We start from the raw sequence: 20,921 nt of genomic DNA, 5'->3' as shown, positions 1-20,921 counted from the left end.
TATATGTCTGTTTTAAATTATTACGTAAGCCTTTGGAAACGTCAAAAACCGTAATTTTTGTGAATTGGGAGTGCCCAAGTTTTTGATTTCATTTATTTATTCCGTACCGACGGTTACGATTGTAAAATTTTCTTAAAATTCAACGTCAGGAAAGTTTAATAATAGAGAAGTAGCAAAAATTTAATAAACCTACTGTTCTTGGAAAACGACTGATTGCCAAAGGAACAAACTATGGCCAAACACAAAGTGACGAATAAAAATCACGTAGAAGAAAACTCGAGAGTGCTGACTGCAGCTTACTTGTCTACTAAAGTCCCTCTATCATGATTTACTTTGTCGATAACTCGTTATGATATGATTCTCAGGAAAAAGTACCGGAGATAAGTGCAGTTTATAACATGCACATTTAAGAAAAGAAATTTAAATATGGAGAAGAATTGAAAATGTTATGCTTAATGCTGCCAGAGAGCCTTATGGCGGTTGGTATGTACTGATATACTGACGGAGTATCACATAGAAGAAGACGGGATCGAGATACATAACATTATTTTTAAGCACATTATGAATGATATTAATTTATTTAATTGGCTGTGTCAAAAAAATCTTTTAATAATAACACAACAAAGTGCGTTACTGAAGTCGGAATTCACCTACAACATGTGTTAGATGAAAAAATCCAGCGTCAGCTAACATAAGAGGACTTAAAATTGATTTTTTGTAAAATAAAACTGAGGATCGCAAGTTACGTTATCTTTTTATAACCCCTTATATTCATCCACAACCATAGAAAATTTACAAAACATTTTACTATACCAGGTCAAGACACGTCACAATTAAAACCTAACATTAACCCTTCCAGGGCTCTATAATTGAGCATAGCTTTATGTGTGAAAAGTAAATTGATTGACATTATACATAACGCTTATTCTGGGTTGATGGAAAACCAAAGAGTTTTATTAATACACTGTAACCAAACAAACAAACAAAATTATTATATTTTTCTATTAAAGACAGTAATAGTTATTGTTAACTCACGAGTCCGAGTTCTCAGATTCCGTCTCGCTTTCCTCACTCCTCTGCGCCTTCCACTTCTTATACCTGTCTATGAGGTCCATTAAATACGAATTCTTTTTGGCCTTCCTGATGAATTGGAACTTTAGTAACTCCTTTGCCGTCGGCCTCTGTAACGGCAATTTTAAATATTTTAATATCACTACATACAAAACGTTATCTTTCTTAAGGTCCCATTAGGAAAAATGGGTTTATCTAAAAAAAACATGTCAGCCTGTGTAAAAATTCCTGTATAGTCCCTGTACAACGTAATTTTATTGAAAATAGGTCATTCGGGTACAAAAATGACGTAATAGTTGAAAACAAATGGCGCAGTTTCTCCGATTTGTATTCGTTAAAAATATATGACATTCCATTTTCCTGTCCGAGATAATCAAGTTATGAGATGTATATAAAAACATCAAGATTGTTTATTTATAAGCTCAAACAAAAAGCAAAACACGATAATAACAGCCAGGAAAAACTACTTATGAACAGTTGTAAATTATATGTATAGAGTAGAATGATAACAGAGTTATAAACATAACACTCATTTTAAATTAAGATTTAAAAAAAAATTACTTCAATAAAACGAATGTCTCGTAACGTAAAACCTGTCGCGTCAGGATTGCGTTCTTCTCAAGAACAACAACGAAATACAAAATATTTGTTTTATTTATGAGAATTTTTGTTATTTTTGAAGGGAGACATACGTATATTATTCTCATTTGAGCATTAATATTTTGAAAAATAAATTACTCCGCTTACATTTTCGGGATCCTTGTTCAGACACGCCTCGACAAACTCTTTGAATGGCTTCGAATAACTGCCGGTCAACTGTGGTGGGTTGTTCTTAGGTATGAGGAAGAGGACTCTCATAGGATGGAGCTCTGAATTAGGAGGTTCACCCTTTGCCAGTTCTATGGCTGTGATGCCCAACGACCAGATGTCAGCCTTGCTATCGTAACACGACTGTTTGATGACCTCCGGCGCCATCCAGAACGGTGTACCGACGAACGTGTTCCGTTTGCTCGTCGTATTCGTCAATTGGCCCGCGACACCTGAAAGTAAACAAGAAATATACATATACACAATAAAATAAATTCAATCGATCACATTATATTGTTTCGGGGCAATAAAAATTTTGATTTGATATGCAGGTAGGTAGGTAATAAAATCTAGCATCAAGACAGTCGTATATTTATGAAGTTTTTTTTTCTAACTTTAAAAATAAACGTAATAATCGAGATCGACACTAATGATAATATAATTTTGATACCTTGAATATTTTATAGTAACAATCATTCTTATTAATATAACATATTTAACAGTGACGTGCACGAAAGTCAGGAAAAAAAAACTTTCTGTTTTTATCTTCTATACCCTCCATTACAAATTCTAGGCAAAATAGCTTAATCTTGATATATGCAAGTCAAAAGTGTTTAACGTTTAAAAGCAACTTTGTAGTCGATTCACGTCAGAACGTCACATACATACATTATGCATGCAGCATCTAAATCGTCCATTACTTGTACGTTCAAAATAATAGCGGCTCCATTTTAGGGTGGGCTAAACGACGGATGTACACCGAAAGTACGATAGAAAACAAACAAAAAAATGCTCTCTTCATAACAAACGAACGATACAACTGTTACATTCCGTAATATTCTTTAAGGAACAAGACCACTTCGGCTAGTACTTTTCATCCTCAGACTCGACGGCACTCTTCGTACCCCTCGAGCACTCGACATAATAAAATAACTTCCAGAAAATATACATCCAACATTTTACACGAGAGAAAACTTGATCGCGTTCACTGTTGACTCTTGTGCATCACATAAAGAGAGTGCAAATGGTATAAATATTAATATTGGCCGATAGCCAGCCGATATGAAGATGTAAAAGCAACCCGAGCCTTGGATTTCACTTCAGCTTAGACAATGTATTTACACTATTGTTGAAGGAATATTCTGGAAATGTTTAATATACGAAGACATTTTATTTAACACAAATCGTTGCTTGTCTAGTCCTACTCCACCGGATATTATATTTCATGTCCCTAGCAAATAAAATATATGATATTTAGTTAAAATATGTAAGGATTTTAGCGTAATTACAATTTAATTTGTTTTAATTATTCCAAAATGTTTGTAATTTATATTAATGACTTATTTCTATTGAACGATAAAGCACTACCTCTCATTTACATTTATTGATGAATTGAAATTTAAACGTTCCTGTCAGTTACGAAAGTATTGAAGGGTATAGAAGATTACTATTAATTACAAAATATAATATATAGAGACGATTCAACGGAGCGATCTTTATACAATTCTTATAAAATTTCAAACGCTAATAGACATAAATACTCATTGTATAAAAGTGTATCGTTCGAGTAATTACGATTTATGATCATAGCACAGGTGAGTGTAACAAACTTCACCCGGGGGACGAGGATTCACTTACCACTTATTAACAAAGTGATAAAAATACGTAAAAGCGAATGAGAATTACTTTTCAAAATATTTTATATTTTTGACAGAGTTAATCGATGTTTGTCTTTATTACGTGATACTCGACAATTATTTATCCTACTTTATATTTAAATCATTTTTTATTTAAGTGACACAAATTACGGCTTAACAATGTGAGAGCGATGAAGACATTAGTTCTAAGTAGACCTGTTACAGGATAACTTATATGGTTTGCTTCCGGTGATGTAACATATATCGTGCGTAGGAAAATCTGAATCCCTATACAATATAATTATGACTTCCGCATAGTATACATTGTATATTGTATATTGTATATCACATAAACGCTACTTTTATCATTGATACGAATGTATTATTATACGGATTAGCTTCATATGTTTATTGCGCTGAATAAATTCAGTATATGAAAAAACATGCGAGGATTAAATTTATCTTATCTTATTTACGAATTCCTATATTATCTTGAAGTTGTGTTAAAATTTCTTCACTCGAAGCAATATGTAGTTGTTAATCTATATAGAAATAATTTTATCGAGAGCTGTATTAGATCGTAGATTTATTCCTTGGCATCACTCGCAGAGATTATATACAATGTATTGGCTTAGACTAAACTATTTTAGATATTATTTGTAGCTATTTTAACAGATTTCATATTTTTAATCATTTGGCCCCTCTACTATAATTTGAATTTAGTTTTATTCGGCTGATAGATGTATTAAAATGAGTAACCTGAAATCCTGAACACGTAATTTATATTATTTATAGCATGAATTATAGTATAAATAAAACAGTGTTTGCAAATGTCAGACAGCAAATTGAATAATAATAAAAAAATGAATTCGTCATATGAAATTTTTTGTTTTTACATCACCAACAAACAGGTTTTAGTGACAGAGGAGAACGTGTGATTATGTTTTTAGCATTAAAGCAATGTCGAGCTTATATATAAATTTAAATTAGAAATTATAAATGAAAAAATCATCAACACGAGCCGGATTTGAACCTACAACCTCCGCAATATCGCGCGCCAATTGCATTACCATAAAAGCGATCGTGACAAAAGAGTAACCAATATCTGAACAGATTCAAAACAAATAAGAATTAACTTCGTACGATGAATACTGTATCAGTTTTGTTTAATATTTTTTTGGAAAAATAATGAAAAAATGAACCACTTCGAATTTTGAATACGTAATGACTGTTGGAATTTTTTACAACGCTGAGCGCGTGTTTATAAGTCGTTTTAATATTCCAAAATCTATAAAAAAAAAAGTCAATCCTTCTTCACCAAAGGCTTTAATGAAATTCGAAAAAAATATATATAATTAAAAAAGTATTATACATCCCGGTTGAATTGCTACGATGTTTTTTCTGGATGAAATTATAGTCCAGCAATAGTTATGTATTGAATTAATAAACGCAGCCTCTGTGTTCAACTGAGCCACGGCCTGTTATTAACATGACCATTTCGCGAACTATTCATTTGTAATCTCATTAATGCACAACATTATTGTGATTGTGATACTAATATATATAGACTGTGTACTTGTTTCATGCTGCATTTGAACCACCAGTGGTCAAATAGCGTATAATTGTCCAAATTGTGTGCATTTACAAATTATTAATACAGGGACATATTTCATGTTTAATAAATTAGGATTCTATGCGTATGAAAATAGAATATAGATTTGATTGCACCTGATTTTTTTTCTATTCAATACATAATAGTATATGTAGCATATAAACAACAACATGGTACTAAACTTACGGTATCAAATTAAAATGTTATATCGAAACAAGACACATTAAATACATTGTATTAAACGGCTAATAAATAATCACCATAAAACAATTTAGTTTATCAATAGATCATTGTTTTTAATAACAATGTATTCTCCAGTGAAGATTCTATAATTGAATTACAATAAAACACCTTGAACGTAATGATAATAACAAATGAGACTGATCACGTACTCAAAAAATAACATGACGCTTCAAAGGACACTTCAGAATCTAACCTGAATTAATAACATGCGTAAATGTACACAATCATGTACATTAACGTATGCATGTGAATTACTTGCTTGTGACGGGACATGCAGTCATGATCACGCCTTAGCATGCATATATCGTGTGTCCTTTAATGTTATGTCATGTAAATTTTGAATATTTTTTTAATATGATGTACTCACCAAAATCGGCTAGTTTGACGTCACCCATCTCGCTAAGGAGTACGTTAGCAGCTTTGATGTCTCTATGCAGTTTCCTCTCGGAGTGCAAGTAGTCGAGGCCACGTAACACCTCTCTTAGTATAACCGCTATGTGCATCTCCTCGAAGCTGCCAGCCTTCATCAGATCCAAAGCTGACCCCCCGCCGAGGTATTCCATAATAATCCATAATTTAGTTCCCTGTAACATGAACATATTTTAGTGGGTTATTTACTAACGACCTATATGTTGGTTGTTATGACAGCTGACGCAATTACGTTTTATTTTTATATTTAATATCGTACGATAGTATCGTTAAAGATTTACCAATAACAAAACTGTTATATTGATAACCTTCTTAAGTCAACAGTAGTTGTGTAACAAACATCGAAGACGATAAAGACTCGTACATTGAATGCGTCAGAGTGAACATTGCGTCCTAGCAAGTATTACCCTTGACATTTTCACGGGTAACTTGAGTTAATGTCACCCCTATTTATGATATAATATATAAATAACTATTATAATGTTAGACTTAACATCGTTATCTTTGATGAACTATTACCGTGCTCACACTATGTCATATCATTGTAACTTTTAACTTATTTGGTTACATCTTATTCAGCTGAACAGTGAACTTTTATGTCAAGAGTATGTACATCTTGAATAACGAAATTCTTTAAATATACCATGACAAAGTTTCATATCACTGCGGATGTACACTATAAATCTATCCGGATCGGATGCCAAAGCCGAAGACCATAAACGTCAACGAGAGGGAGCGCCGCGGGCGGTGGCTGCCTTTAAAAATTATGAATATCATATTATATACGGGTGACGTAATGTCCGTATGTATGTAATGCAAAGCGGAAGAGGACAATGGATGCAGCCGAGCGGGGATCCGGCGAACCCATTTACGCTCCATCAGCTGATAGCTAGGGTTAAATTTAAGCCTGGATAACATTCAATAAAGCTATGTTTAATATGCGAGTGCACAATTCTATCTATGCAGTCTGCAGACTGAATCTGCGTACCAAATGAATTTCAGAATACTATTATATTATAACAAACATCGCTACACAACTATTGATGTAACATTATTTTAAACTACGGACATTAAATGAACTTTTTAAACTTGCGTGATGGCATACAAAGTGTAAACCAAACAATGTTTGTAATAAACTTGAGAAAGCGCTTGATATTCGTGCTTCATTTGCTCAGTGATAATTAGATAATGCTGGCGTAAGACAACAGAGCCTAGCGTCGCGTGGCGTATTTTAATGAAGTCAGACATTTCTATAGCGGCGTTATAATAACGTATTTAACATGAAAGCTCTATTGAGCACATGTTGTTCGATTAATTCTCAATACTTAATCTTGTTATAGATTCTATGTTTAGAAAATTAATTAAAGGTATATTGAGGTAATGTTGATCGTATATCAACACAGAATTATATTGATGTTTGTTCATAAGTATTTGAAGCAAAAAATAGATTCAAATATAACATGAGGTAATATTCACATCTCTAAACTAACATATTGCTTATTTAAATGAATACAGAACTCCTTCAAATTCATAATAATAATTTTAGTTACTAACAGCTAAAATGGGGATGCTCGTACACTTTTACCGTGGAAATGTTCGAAGAAAAAGACAACAATGTGAAAAATTATATATAACGAATATCATTAAAATGAGTGATAAGAATACTTTAAACACAAATGGGATGAATATAACGTAATTATTTCTTATTAAGGTCTGAGGTACGTGAGTGCGCTGTGGTTTTACGTAAACGATTATTATAAACAAACCTATGTTCAATCAAGCAATTTTTAACGCTATAATTATTCGTATATCATATTACAATAAACATGTGTTCACAGTAAACATGAACAGCTTACAAAAAACTAATTGAATATTTTTTTTTTAACAAAAAGGGAAAGTAATAACTGAGGTACGTTTTCAGAAAGGGTCTATCATCTTATTGTGTGTATTACATAGGTAATCCCGTTGCCATGACAACGCAGGGCGTCGGTCATGGACCTTTCTCTCCGTCGCGACAGCTCAAGTAAAACAAGAATATTGAACTAATAACCTTAGAGTACTTTTGATAGGGGTACTGAATACTAAAAGCTACGGAGCTAGACGTCCAGACAACTTTAATGCTAAAAATAGTTTTGGATTTATGTCACTTTTGTTTGGAAAATAATTTAGAAAGTAGAGTTTACTTTAATTAAATATATATGACGTATTAAGTTTCATTTGAAAAAAAAAAAAAGAAAATGTGTAAGCTAATTGCTCCAGAATCACATGTGATCAATTTCAATCAAGTTTTAACAACTATTTTAAATTTTTACCATTCACCAAGAAAATATATACTATACATTCATTATCAAAACCATATATATTATATAAAACAATAAGCTGAGCTTTATCAACGTAGGTATAAAACGTGCGACAATAACTCGTACATTATTCAATATACTAATCTGCACGAAATTTTGAGGATGCTTTTAGTGTTACATCTGTAGCAAGGGGTTGTTACGTTCGTTTAACTAATTCAAGACTCCGGTCGCCATGACAACGTACGGAGGTCCCCCGGCCCTTAAACCACCTTATCACTTGCCGCCTCATTGGATTCGAAACTTTTTCATGCCTTTATCAGAAGTAAATTATTAATGATAAGAGATATACAAAGATTCATTTTGCTTAATTTCCTAAAAAATATTATTTATTAAACACTTTTTATCTGACACTATATTAAATTCTATATATTTTTTTTCTTTATTTAGTAGTGACACAAATGGGTTAAGTGATGGCAATCAAATGTTAAGTTATTTAACAAAAAAAGTAACTATATACTTAATAAAGGACCAACATTCTGTCTATTCAAACACCTCTATATCTGAGGGGCTGAAAACTTTTCAAACGGAGACCAAATTAATTGAATTCGCTCCACTCCTATTTCGTTCGTTTCAATCAATGTTATTTGAATAAAAAGGAGAAAAACCAGGATTAGTGTAAGTGGGGATAAAAGTTCTGTATCGTATTTTTCTTCTTATCTCAGGGCTCGGAATTTATCCCAGGATTTTCTTTTGGAGTGGCTCTTTAAGATAACCCAACCCTTAAAGGGTCCAAACCAAAGAAGGGTATAATTATTTGTGCTTGATAACTTCTACAAATTGAATTTAGGAACATATTTATAAATCTAAACAGTTTTAGGTATAGTTTTCATCTCAGTTTACAGTGACGCACTACATTAAAATCAATAGGTACTTACTAAAAACGATAATCTAAACTATTTCTTATCATTTAAAACAGACTAGATCTTCCATTAAATATACACTATCTTTTGTAGAAGAGTACAGTGAGTTATTTATTATATTGTGAATTCTGAGTACAAAAGTCACAACACCCACCCATTTAATACATAACAGTCTTGTGTTACGTACAAAGAAGCAAGTTAGTTTCGACATCTTCTCATTTGTCATTTGGGACTACTCAAACTGACTCAATCTGGCAGACACTCTAATCGTGACATGGAATTATCCCTCTGCGGCGAATGTTGCGACTTAAAAGATTTTCTGTTTATATACAGTGCGGCAAAAGTTTTGCAGTTATATATCACGAAGTCTACACACAGAGAAAATCCAAATATATCATTCATAATAAATACTGTCTTTATTAAAATGATGAATGGTTAAAATATAATCGCATAATTTGTATTAATTATTGAAAGAAAATAATCTCAGCATTTTAAAAATTACATTAAAGAAACGTATGTATTTGTTTCTTCTTTTAAACGTTTCGAGATGCGAAAGAAGTTATGGATTTCTCATATATAACGAGAACACTCCAAGCTTGCAGCTATAAAACTGTCGGTACCATCATAAAATCCCCGTAAGGACCCTCGCCGTAGTACGTCGTAATAGTATGGTGAAAAGTGCAAATACTGCAGAACGGTTACAGTTAGTAAAATATTTATTTAATATTTGGTGCTTTTAGGAGTTGTTTAAGAAAGCTGTAATTTGAAAGTATAATTTATGTCTACAAAGGAAATTCAAATAACAAATTTTCGTCTTCAGCTTAATGTGATATTTCTTAAGTTTATGTTTTTTATTATGCTTCAAGTGATACATTTCAGAATAATAAAGCTATTTTAAATTCTCTTAGCTTGGAATTAGGTTTTATTAGGCTTATTGTAGAATATATCATTACAATAATAAAACTATTCAGAAAACTTTTAAAGTCCTATAAAACTCTAGCCGGTTTGAAGATTGTCGCGTCTCTATTGTTATACAAATTAATGTGTCTAGCCAATGTAAGTTTAGCGTCATAATAAAACCGATTTCATGACAAGGCAGTTCAGTGCTTACTCTATAGGAAGATTTTTCTTTCACAAAGCCGTAGGTTTTAATAGCATAAAGCAACAATTGAACATTATTTGCTAAATTATGGTGACTTTTTGAAAGCGAGTACTTCACTGTAATAGCAATTTCTTTGTACGGCATGGAGAAGGTTAGTACTTCAGCACAGTCACTTGACTTTGTGCAATATTGAATTTTTAATATACAATATAAAATAATATGAAGTAAACGTCGAAAAACTTTTTATATAAATATTAAAAAAAGGACTTTAAAACTCAATAGGACTTTTAATAATATAATAAGATTTAACAACAATCTATCTGAAATTTCTTTTTGAAGAAGTCAATAAAATACTTATATTAAAATCTCAAATTATCCGACCGATGATCATTAACAGTGAAAAGATTTTTATTGACGTTCCATCAAACGACCCTCGAGAGTGACTTCATTTCACCGCTGAATAAACAAACGAGAAATTTATGATCGGTCCATTATCGGTTATAAATGTTAGATCGAAATTACACATAAGCCACACATAGGGTCAAATATCCAATATAATGAAGATATCGTTCTATCGGAATGCTACGTATGACGGAGTCACGAAAATTTACACACCTATCGCATATGACAACATATACTTGGCTGTTTACGAGAGTTGTGTTACAATAGATATGATATTGGCCATAAATCCCTATCATAAAATGTTATATGAATATCTCAAACGGTCGGATCAGGATAGGATAAAAGATTTTTCAACCTCAATTATATGCGTAATACTGAAGTTATTCGACATTTCGTTCAGTCAAGATGTCGATCGAGCCGGATATAATTTGAGGATTTTATATTGTAGCAAAATTTTGAAAGAGGGATAAACGATTCTCCGACTGAACAAATATAGATTGTAAACTTGGATGTAATCTATTACGAGTTTAGTGGAAAGGAAATACATTTCAAAACAACTGTATATTACTTTATCATAATTTTTTCTTATACATTTCGTTTGATCTGATTACTATTCGTTATATTTAAACGAGAATTTACATCTGTTCTCTCGTGACAAATCTACAAAGTGTACTTGAATGTCAAACAATAGAGCGTTTAATTCGTGATCAGCAACAAACTGGGACAATAAGGCGACTGGGTCCTTGACCCATTGTAATCCGGTATACTTTTACTATTTCAAATTCTGTTATTGAAACACCAAAGCTTAAATTAAGTTGTGATTCAACAGCATTGATTCGCCTTATTACCATTTATGCAATGGAAGGTAATAAAATATATCGGAAATATTTTATTACAGTCAGTAAGTACATTTATTGTTATAAAAATTTATAATAATTTCATATAAAATTCGTCATAACTCCGTAAACCTCAAGATATACTTTAAAAAGTGTAATGACCTATTTTTATTCTAAATTGTTACGTATAGCAAATGTTGTCTTATAATGAGATCTAAGACTTTCGGGATTATTCATTGAAAATGAACTTATTTTTTTTTTGATTCACTACGCGATTTTAATTATATGAGAATCTCGAGAAGAAACGTCGTGAGTATGTAGTTAAATCGCGTAGTAAATCCGAAAATATTAGGTTTATTTCAAATATTGTTTTGTTTCACAAAGCTCAGTCTATTAAATTGCATATAACTGTTATTGCATAACAGCGATGAATAAGCGAATATCAAAATAATTATCTCCCACAAAAGCCTTATAAATATGCATCTAGTGATGTAATAGCCTCATGACACAACAATCAAGAAACACTCATGTCGTGCCGAAAGTAAGATATACTCGCGAAATAGGTTGACTCCCACGCGAACAGACCTAAAGTATCACACACACTGACATTAAAACCGCTTATATTGTATCCATATTAAACTTCGGAACTGAACTTGAAGCTAAACAATTTTTTTACAAATATATAAACAGTTATATATAGAAACGTAATATCTAAAATGTAGACTTGGAGGAAATGGAAATACGTTATATTGGGTAAAAATACAAATATAACAAGGAGATTGACATCGAGGAGTTCTTTTAGGAGATGTTTTAGGGCAGTACTCACTTACAAAGCAAAATAATATATATATAATATATAGTTAATATATGTTGATAGCGTTATTAACGTAGCGGGTGCCGGCTCGTGTGAAATACACGGGACATAGTTCCATCAGCTTATTATAAGGTCGTAAGTAGTTGTGATGTCGTTTAACTGCCCATTATACCGATGAATAGTACATATGACGAAACTGTACTTTCTAATGTTAACACAATGAATGATATTTCACTGGCTCTGACTGGTACATGGATCTTTTTTAGTAGTATTAGTTAGAAAAACAATTGTGTTTGTGATGATGTGGAGGATTTCTTTTTATTCTATAATATTTCAAATACGTATATAGATTAAGACAAGTACAGAATAAAAATATGAATAATTTAATAAAATAATATACTTAGTGTTAAAATGTTATCGTTGGGTTTTTATTCTCTTTAAAGATATGAGAGGATCTTATGATTCTCTTCATAATTTGAATAGGCATATTGGTCCAGTTGGCAATTTGAATACGAAAATATCTTCAATGAGAGCAAAATGTATTATTCAAAGAATATATTATCCAATTGATATATCGTTGGGGGGTTGGGTAACGTATACATACATATGTAATAAGTACGCTTTCATAAAAAATGTGACGTCGAAAATGACTATACACACGTATATATCACATATACATGTAGGTTTACCAGGACTCGTATATTGTATCCGACGAGCGACCTAAAACTTTTAAATTGTCATAATGTTCTTTGTCAGTAATGGATGTATCCCGCAAGGGAGAGAGCGTAGAGAGAATCAAACATAACACTAGTGTTGTGTTACCGAACGGTTCGCGTGAGTATCGCGTGTAACCGCAACATAACGGACGTGCTATAGATGGTTGCATTTAGAACTAAATACATATGTTGCAGACAGACAAAACATTACACTATATTTTATATTCGAAAACGACGTTCCAAAAAAATTAGAATAGAATTATTCGTTTACTTCGTTATTATATATATTATAATAGCCATATTTACCGATCCAGAATTTATAAAAAAACGACATCTCGGTATATGATTAATAAAGGTATTTTCCTATATACTTTGTTAGTGAAGTTTGTCTGTTGTATACTTTAGTCTCATCGTAACTAAGTTCTTAACCACACCAGACATGTCTGGTACAAATTATCCAATACATAGTAGTATTATTACTTCTTTACACCGTAACATTACTTTATCAATTTAGAGTGAATTGCAACAGGTAAGTTTTATATTTTATGATACGAAACTTCAAAATGTAATTTAACTCATTTAGAAAAAGCATACCGTATATCGTAGAATGGATTTCAAGCAAGTAATTACTTCTCACAGTTGCCGTACTATGTAAATTATATTTATTTACTGATTAGTATTTATATAATTATTAATTTGAAATAGTTTTGTTAAAATGTGTATATATATCGTCAGGTAATTAACTTTACACGTAAATATATGTCACGAACAAAGAAAAACTCTCAATTTAGATATAACATATATGTAAAGAAAATATATATATTTTTGGGACGCATTAAATTTATTAGAATGTAATTTATCGGTTTTGTATAAATGCAAAGCACTATCGAGCAATGTAAGCTCGAATTAGGGTTTTAATAAATTGACTTTCACTCTACAATAGCTTTTGGAATAGTTACAAAGTTTCATTTAGGAAATCAGATGTAACTAAATGTTTGATATTAATAAGACGAAAACGTTAAACATGATTACGTTTGAACGCGTTCTTCTCGGGTTTCCTCAATATAAAAAAAATACGACAAGATAATAAGTCTTTTTCTTATTCGTTTTTTAAGATGCTTATCTCAGGAACTCGTAAATACAATTTTCTGTCAAATATAACGTCCATCAATAAATGAACAACTAACTATGTTTATTAAAAATTTATACCACTTGTAAATATGACTTCGATTTTTGTATGTATATTGTGTGTTTTATATCGTCTAATAATATGTGTATTATAACATAAGTAGAGATTTATACCCATTATTCATGAAATAGTGTAACGACTTAAGTTACTTAAATAGAATGATAAAAACCAGTAAAGTAATCTTTAATTTTAACAGTTATGGTATTGCAAAAAATTCATTAAAAGTATTTTGAATTTGTTATACATAAATTAAAAGGTTAATTTAACGCTTAAAGCAGATTGTATTTAAATAAAGCAATCTATTTTTACTATGAGCATTAAAATAAAAACTAGCTATATAAAATACTGGTAATAAATAAAGTTAAGAGATGTATAAAAAAAAAAAAAAAACAACACAAAAGACCCGACAACATTCACTCGGAAGAGTCTGGAGCCAAGAAGGCGGAAACAGTTTAAGAGCCGCAATCGAAGCATCCAACCAAATAAGTATTCAATTAAACATTCTATAATTGAATTAACAATTCTTTAACGGGATTTCCTTTTTAAAACAATATATAAATTATAGAAAATAATTATATAAAAATAATACCTTCCAACAATAAGAAAACAAACAATGAAAATGAAACAAACGAAATATCAATTTTTTTTATAACTGTTTGTAGTTGGTAGAAATTAAAATTAAAACAAAATATGTTATCTTTAATTATAACTTTTATCACATCAAATATTCAGTCGACTGTCCTCAAAAACGATGACTATTCTAGAAGCAAACCTTGATAAGATAAATTTTCTCGCATTCATTTAAAATATTTTGATCAAAATATACTTTTAAAAATATTTTGATTAAAAAAAAACTGTAACAAAAATAGGACAAATTGAAATTTTCTTTGTCATACAACTTAGCGAATGTTTTCGAAAAACATATATATTTTTTTTAAGAATATATAAATGACAAATGTAACAATATTAGCAATTTTTTTTTATCTAAACAATAAACAATTCCAATTCGTGGCGATATAACATTGTTACTGAAGCATTTAGAAGGCGAGAAACTTTTCCCATTAGCGCAGAGTCAAGAACAAATGAAACAGAGAACATCAAATCGTACTTACAACTAAATAGTTGACTGTTCAAACACTTTAGGAACATTAAGGTCAAAGTAAACTTTCGTTCTCAAACTACGTACGAGACTAATTCGTTTCATATAATGTCAGTTTGTGTAAGCGTATATTACAGAAATTATTGTTCAATGAGGTTCAAAACTTGGGATAGAAGTAGTTGCTGGTAATTTGATGTGCTCTAAAACTGAGACTAGAGTCTGCAACATCAATAATGTTTATTAACACAAGAATTAATCAAATAACAAATACTTAAGTATAAATTGCTTCTTTACCACTACGTTTTTGCACTGATATATCATTTGCATGAATAACGAAAATTATTTTTGTATAAAAATAATTTGTATGTAACGAATAGACAAACATATTTGAGACAAACGTCAATAATACATTTTGAAAAAATACGAGCCGATAACTGTGGCTATCAAAAAAGAACTCGGTAAAGTTGCTGTCTGAGATAAACTAATTGTTGTGAACTTTGTTCTAATCTAAAACTTTGTTATTTATTATAAATTACATCAAGATAAGAACTTTTTGGAGACATGGTTAGCATCTTATGGGGTGTATTATCTTACGATGGCTTGTTATTACATTCAATTTAAATAAATAATAATAAAGTTTAAGTAATCTTAATATTCTCAGCCGAATGAAAATTCAATCGAGATGTCTACATTATACATTTCGGTCTCAAACGTATACAATATATAATGTTGGGTCGTCAGTGATGGTGGTAACGACTACCCCCAACACGGATATTATTATAGCTATCATAAATCACGTCTTCTTTACAGAACCAGCGCAAATTGCATTATTGCATGACAGCATTTTACGTCAGCACGTTGCCAGTGCTGTGGAAGCTTTGATTTTTATTTTACTCAGTGGAAAAACTAACGTTTACAAAGATATCGCTTTACCGTTCAGTTTATTAAAGGTAAAAAGAATCGACAAATAGTAGTACTTAATACGTTCCTCTTTACTTTTACAGATAATCAATATATTTCGTACATTTGTTCCAATAAGTAATTTTGATCGATGTTTGTTACTAATGGAATTCTAGCTAATAAATAGATTATGATAGGAGATGAAATTAAATGACCAAATAAACAAGGAATTAATCAGAGCAAATAAGTAATTATATGGTTATTGATTCATCATTTTCCAAAGCGGGTCTACGTCAATAGTATTTTATATTAAAGCAGTCTTAAAACATCAAATCAATACATCGTATCACAGAAAATGTATAATGTAGTACCTGCTATCTCAGCGGGACAATAGCGGAATGTCCTTGAATTAGCACCGGAACCATTGTCATCCACGCACAATAGATAGGATTGCCTGCATTGCAGCTGAGCAACACGACCCAATACGAAAAAGCAACAATCAAAGTTATAAATTATTGTTCTTTATAACACAATATATCCTGTATAATACGATTGATTGATTAACATTATTGTTTTCCGTGTCATCATATCTCCAGGGTGGCTGGTGTAGCTAAACAAATCAATCACAGTTAACAATCTAATAGGCCCGGGTTAATAATGTTAGTCAGTAATTAGAACCCCACATGATATATGATATGTCAACACACGGTCAATATTGTACTAAAATGTTTAATTAGCTTATCAATAGTAACGATAATTTATACAGTATAATAAAAACTATGGAATTATTTAACAATTATTGAAATACGCTGTGCCATTATAAAGTTGTGCAACAAATTAATACAGGAAATGTTAACGAGTAAACTGTGAATGATCTCATTGTGGTTTTCGTCGACAATTTTAGTTCAATAAAGTATCTATATGATAAAAATTAGATCTCTATATGTATATATTAGGCTAAGTATATAAATTGACATACTGAGTAATACAGAAAAAAAATTTAAAGAAAAATGTAAGTATAAATATCAAAGAATGTCTTATTTAGTGGTTTGTTATTTCTTCGAGCATCGTATATATTTTCTTTACCAAAAGCATATATATAAAATGTGGGTCAGGTGGCGGTACCATAATCAGACCTCGTGTCCTTTCGTAAACAAATTCATAAGCACGACTCCGATAACATGAGTACCGAGACTATAGGAGAAAATATAATTCAATAATTATATGAAAATATCATATATACATACGTGTATAATAATATCAAACTTAATAAATTGGACGATCCACTGTGAACAGCGGTGTAGTTTATCGCATTTGAGTGATATTGATAAGGGTCGATGTAATTAGCCGTGGTTCTGATAATAGATATTGTGTTACAAAGAGCGCTATGCGTCATCTTTATCGATCCTAGGAGCAAACTGGAAAACTAGTTAATGTGCTATAAAGAAAATTTCATGTCACATACAACTTTATGATATGAACGCATTTATATAACTTTCAAACGAGACTGTAGTATGTAGACAAAGTTTATATTAAGTTTGTAATAACTTTCCTCCTATTATATGAAGTAAGTCAAAGTCGCGAACTCTGTAAGCGGTGAACAATAAGGCTGTTTTATACTAATGTGTTCAAACATTAGCAATGCATACCAATCTGTGAAGACTCGTGTACTCATAATGTGTGGGTTCATTCTTATCGATACAATGCGGGACAGCCCTTCAAAAGTGAGTCATTTAACCCGCCCGCCCGTGTAGCCATTTGGTTTAAAGCGAGTATTGTGTTAGAACAGAGTGCCAATCGATCACAATATGCGGGTCCACAAAACAAATTTAACTATTTAGATTTAGGTGATGACTAAGATGAAATAACATACAGGATAACATAGTATCAATATAAAACTGTTATTTACATTATATCATTGTAGACAATTTACGGATATCACGACATTAGGTAATATAAGCTCAGCAATAATTGTTTCACATTTCGACTTGTAGTACACAATTCTACATTCAAACACGTCATAGGCGAGGCAGTTGTGACCAACGGTGATTCATGCACATTGTTATAAATACATTTTGTTTACGATGACATAACAATCAATTTAAGAGATAGTGACTTTATGTAAGCCGAATTAACACGCTAGAAATGAAAATCAGGTTACAATCAAGCAAATGTAGGGTACAGAAAAAAAATCTGAATCCCGCAAGTAGGACGACACAGATTCGATTAAATACAGCCTTCGCTTAATGAGAAGTCCGATAACGGTCAAATTGCCAGTAATTGTGACTGTCGGAAATTTTTGACCGCAGGTTACTAAATAATTTATATAGAAAACGTTTGTTTTTGTTACTTTTGTTAAATTATGGTCCCTCTTCTTTTATAATGGCTCTTTAATTAGAATAAAAATATATATAAATCAAACTGAGAGCATTAAATATTTAAACATATGTAAATAAATCTTTAATTATATTTCCGGTAATATGCAATCAACATCCCAACTATGTAACCATTAGTGTTATATTTACGTTCTTATAATGATATATTATTATTCAAAGTAAACGTCGTAATAAAAAACGCATTCAATTATATCGATATGTAATTAAAAAAAATGTATAGTCATAAATTATGTTCGGATAAGATATTGGAGTCAGGAATGTTTTGTTGTTTGAGTGCACAGAATGACTTCACTGAGTACGCTTAAAAGCTTGAACCTTACAGCGTAATAAATTATTATTATTACTCGAGTGGTTAGCCTTTAATCGGTAATACTTATTATAAGATAAATGCATCTTAAAGTGCAGCAAAATAATAGAACTTTATGATCGCTCAAGTATATTTAGTTTTGAGAGTGACACACTGTATTAGGAATAAAACTATTCAGAAATACGTTTAAAATACAGGTTATATATGAATGTATAGATTATTCTATTTAAATATAAATAGTTCCCCTTGAAACCCCGCCATGTACTTATGTTAAGAGCGGTTAAAAAGATCAAGATTCCATTTTAAACAATAAATTGTTTTTATTTATGATAATTTATAATAATGGAGTTTTTCTTATGAAATTTAAACACCATAATGAACTCACAAAATATTTAAAATAATTACAACATAACTAAAACAGCTTGCTTCAATATAATTAATTGAAAATATATAGTAATTCATTAATATGTAGGTATATATTATATACTGTACATTAAAATTCTAACAATAAATGCTCTTTCAACTCCGTACCACAAACCATAAACAATACTGTATAAAAGTTAGCTTTGCACATAACGCAAAGGTCCTCTAGCAATCAATCTTCCATTTAAGTTTACTTTAAACATTTCAGCCGTTTTAAAAATAAAAGTACACTGCGAAATAGAAAATTACGGATGTTTGGTAATAAAATGGCTTTCAAAGCATTCGGTTACTTAAAATACCACTATTATTTCATAGTAATTAAAAATATTACAGTTTTATAAGAGATAAAATTATTATTATTTAGAATGGCAACTTTTCTGTGTGTCAATCAAATCAGAGTTTCCTATAATATTATTCGGTCATATAAACGCTAGTACAGTCGATCTCTAGTGGCCGTGAAACATAAAAATTAGTACAATATAATAGAAACCGAACCATACTAATTAAATGGAAAACAAATAGCAGCGTCTGCACATACATGCAAATCGCTTATTGGCGCAATAATCGGAACGAGACTGGGCTGGTCAATCGTGGGGCCGATCGGTCGTTGACCCCTGGATACATGACAGTGTTACCAGTAAAAAAAATAATAAAAGACCTCCTATTGTCTTTTTATACCATTACACACAAATGAGTAAACACTTCATTCAATTCTAATGAGTTTCAAGTTTGTTTATTTAACCTACTTTTTTTGTTTAAGAATTAACTTTTTAAAACACTTTAAATGAAAATGTATTCAGTGCTTATACATTTCTATTGTATTTACCGCTTGCGATTGACAAATTATATTCCTCATAGATCTATGTTTTGTAAGTGATACATTTGATTTTCATATATCGACTCTACATCGCATCTGTCTTTACATGTAAAATCAAATATAGATGCATGACATGCAACAGGCAACCAGCGTACGAATATCTGTGGTTCACCGAAGCATTAGTTAAACTGCAGTTGCAGATATATAATTAAGTGTTTATCTCAAACTAATAATGATGAACATTTTCTCTTAATACACTATAGACGGTTCATATAAAACCATAACGTCAAACTGATATAATTTAAAATTAAATTAAACTTTACATATTGCTTGCAAAAATAAACACCTAATCCCACCTAGGCAGGTGGTATTGCTGCGTAATTTACTTATTTATATGGTATAACTGTTTGACATTTAGATCTTTTTTTCAAAGTATGTATTATAAATTGACATTTGACATCGGAGTCATCAGCTGTTATTAAAGAATTTCAATAAGATATCCTTTCATAAGCTGCTTGATTAAGCAAATATGTTAATATCAACTAAAGATGTTTATAACTCCTTAAATAGAACAGGTTGTATAAGGAATTGAAGGCTAAGGAGTTGATGGCATGACCAAATGGTGAATAAATGTAAATTAAGAAAGAAGCCTTTCTTTCAACAGTAAAGAAAATTTCAAATTCCAGTAAAAGCCAAGCAATACAAAAAGTATCATATATAAATTCTTAAAATCTATGATTTCTCTCCGGTATTCTTTTTATAATATAAACCTCAAGACAAACAAAGATGCGGAACAAAGCTGTGAGAGTTGCCTTTGTGTTGATAGGTACGAGTAGGGGGCACTTAACTCTGACACCGTCGATGGTGACAACGGCCCCGACCGATGACTCCATATTACCAA

At 31.0% G+C, this 20,921-nt stretch overlaps 1 protein-coding gene across 3 annotated transcripts in view; it reads right to left on the bottom strand.

Moving 5' to 3' along the window:
• LOC116779338 (serine/threonine-protein kinase 26) overlaps window positions 1-20,921 on the bottom strand; it is a 52,760-nt gene that overhangs the window by 5,305 nt on the left and 26,534 nt on the right. For all 3 annotated transcript variants that reach the window (XM_032673576.2, XM_032673575.2, XM_032673574.2), the window contains exons 3-5: window positions 5,738-5,954; window positions 1,819-2,111; window positions 1,036-1,181 (exon numbers count right to left, since the gene is read on the bottom strand). In XM_032673576.2, coding sequence (XP_032529467.2) covers window positions 1,036-1,181; window positions 1,819-2,111; window positions 5,738-5,954 — 656 coding nt within the window. The remainder of the gene's footprint in view (window positions 1-1,035; window positions 1,182-1,818; window positions 2,112-5,737; window positions 5,955-20,921) is intronic.

The sequence above is a fragment of the Danaus plexippus genome, chromosome 2 (assembly GCF_018135715.1).
Source record: "Danaus plexippus chromosome 2, MEX_DaPlex, whole genome shotgun sequence".
NCBI classification, from domain to species: domain Eukaryota; kingdom Metazoa; phylum Arthropoda; class Insecta; order Lepidoptera; family Nymphalidae; genus Danaus; species Danaus plexippus.
This window is presented reverse-complemented; position numbering and strand designations above follow the sequence as displayed.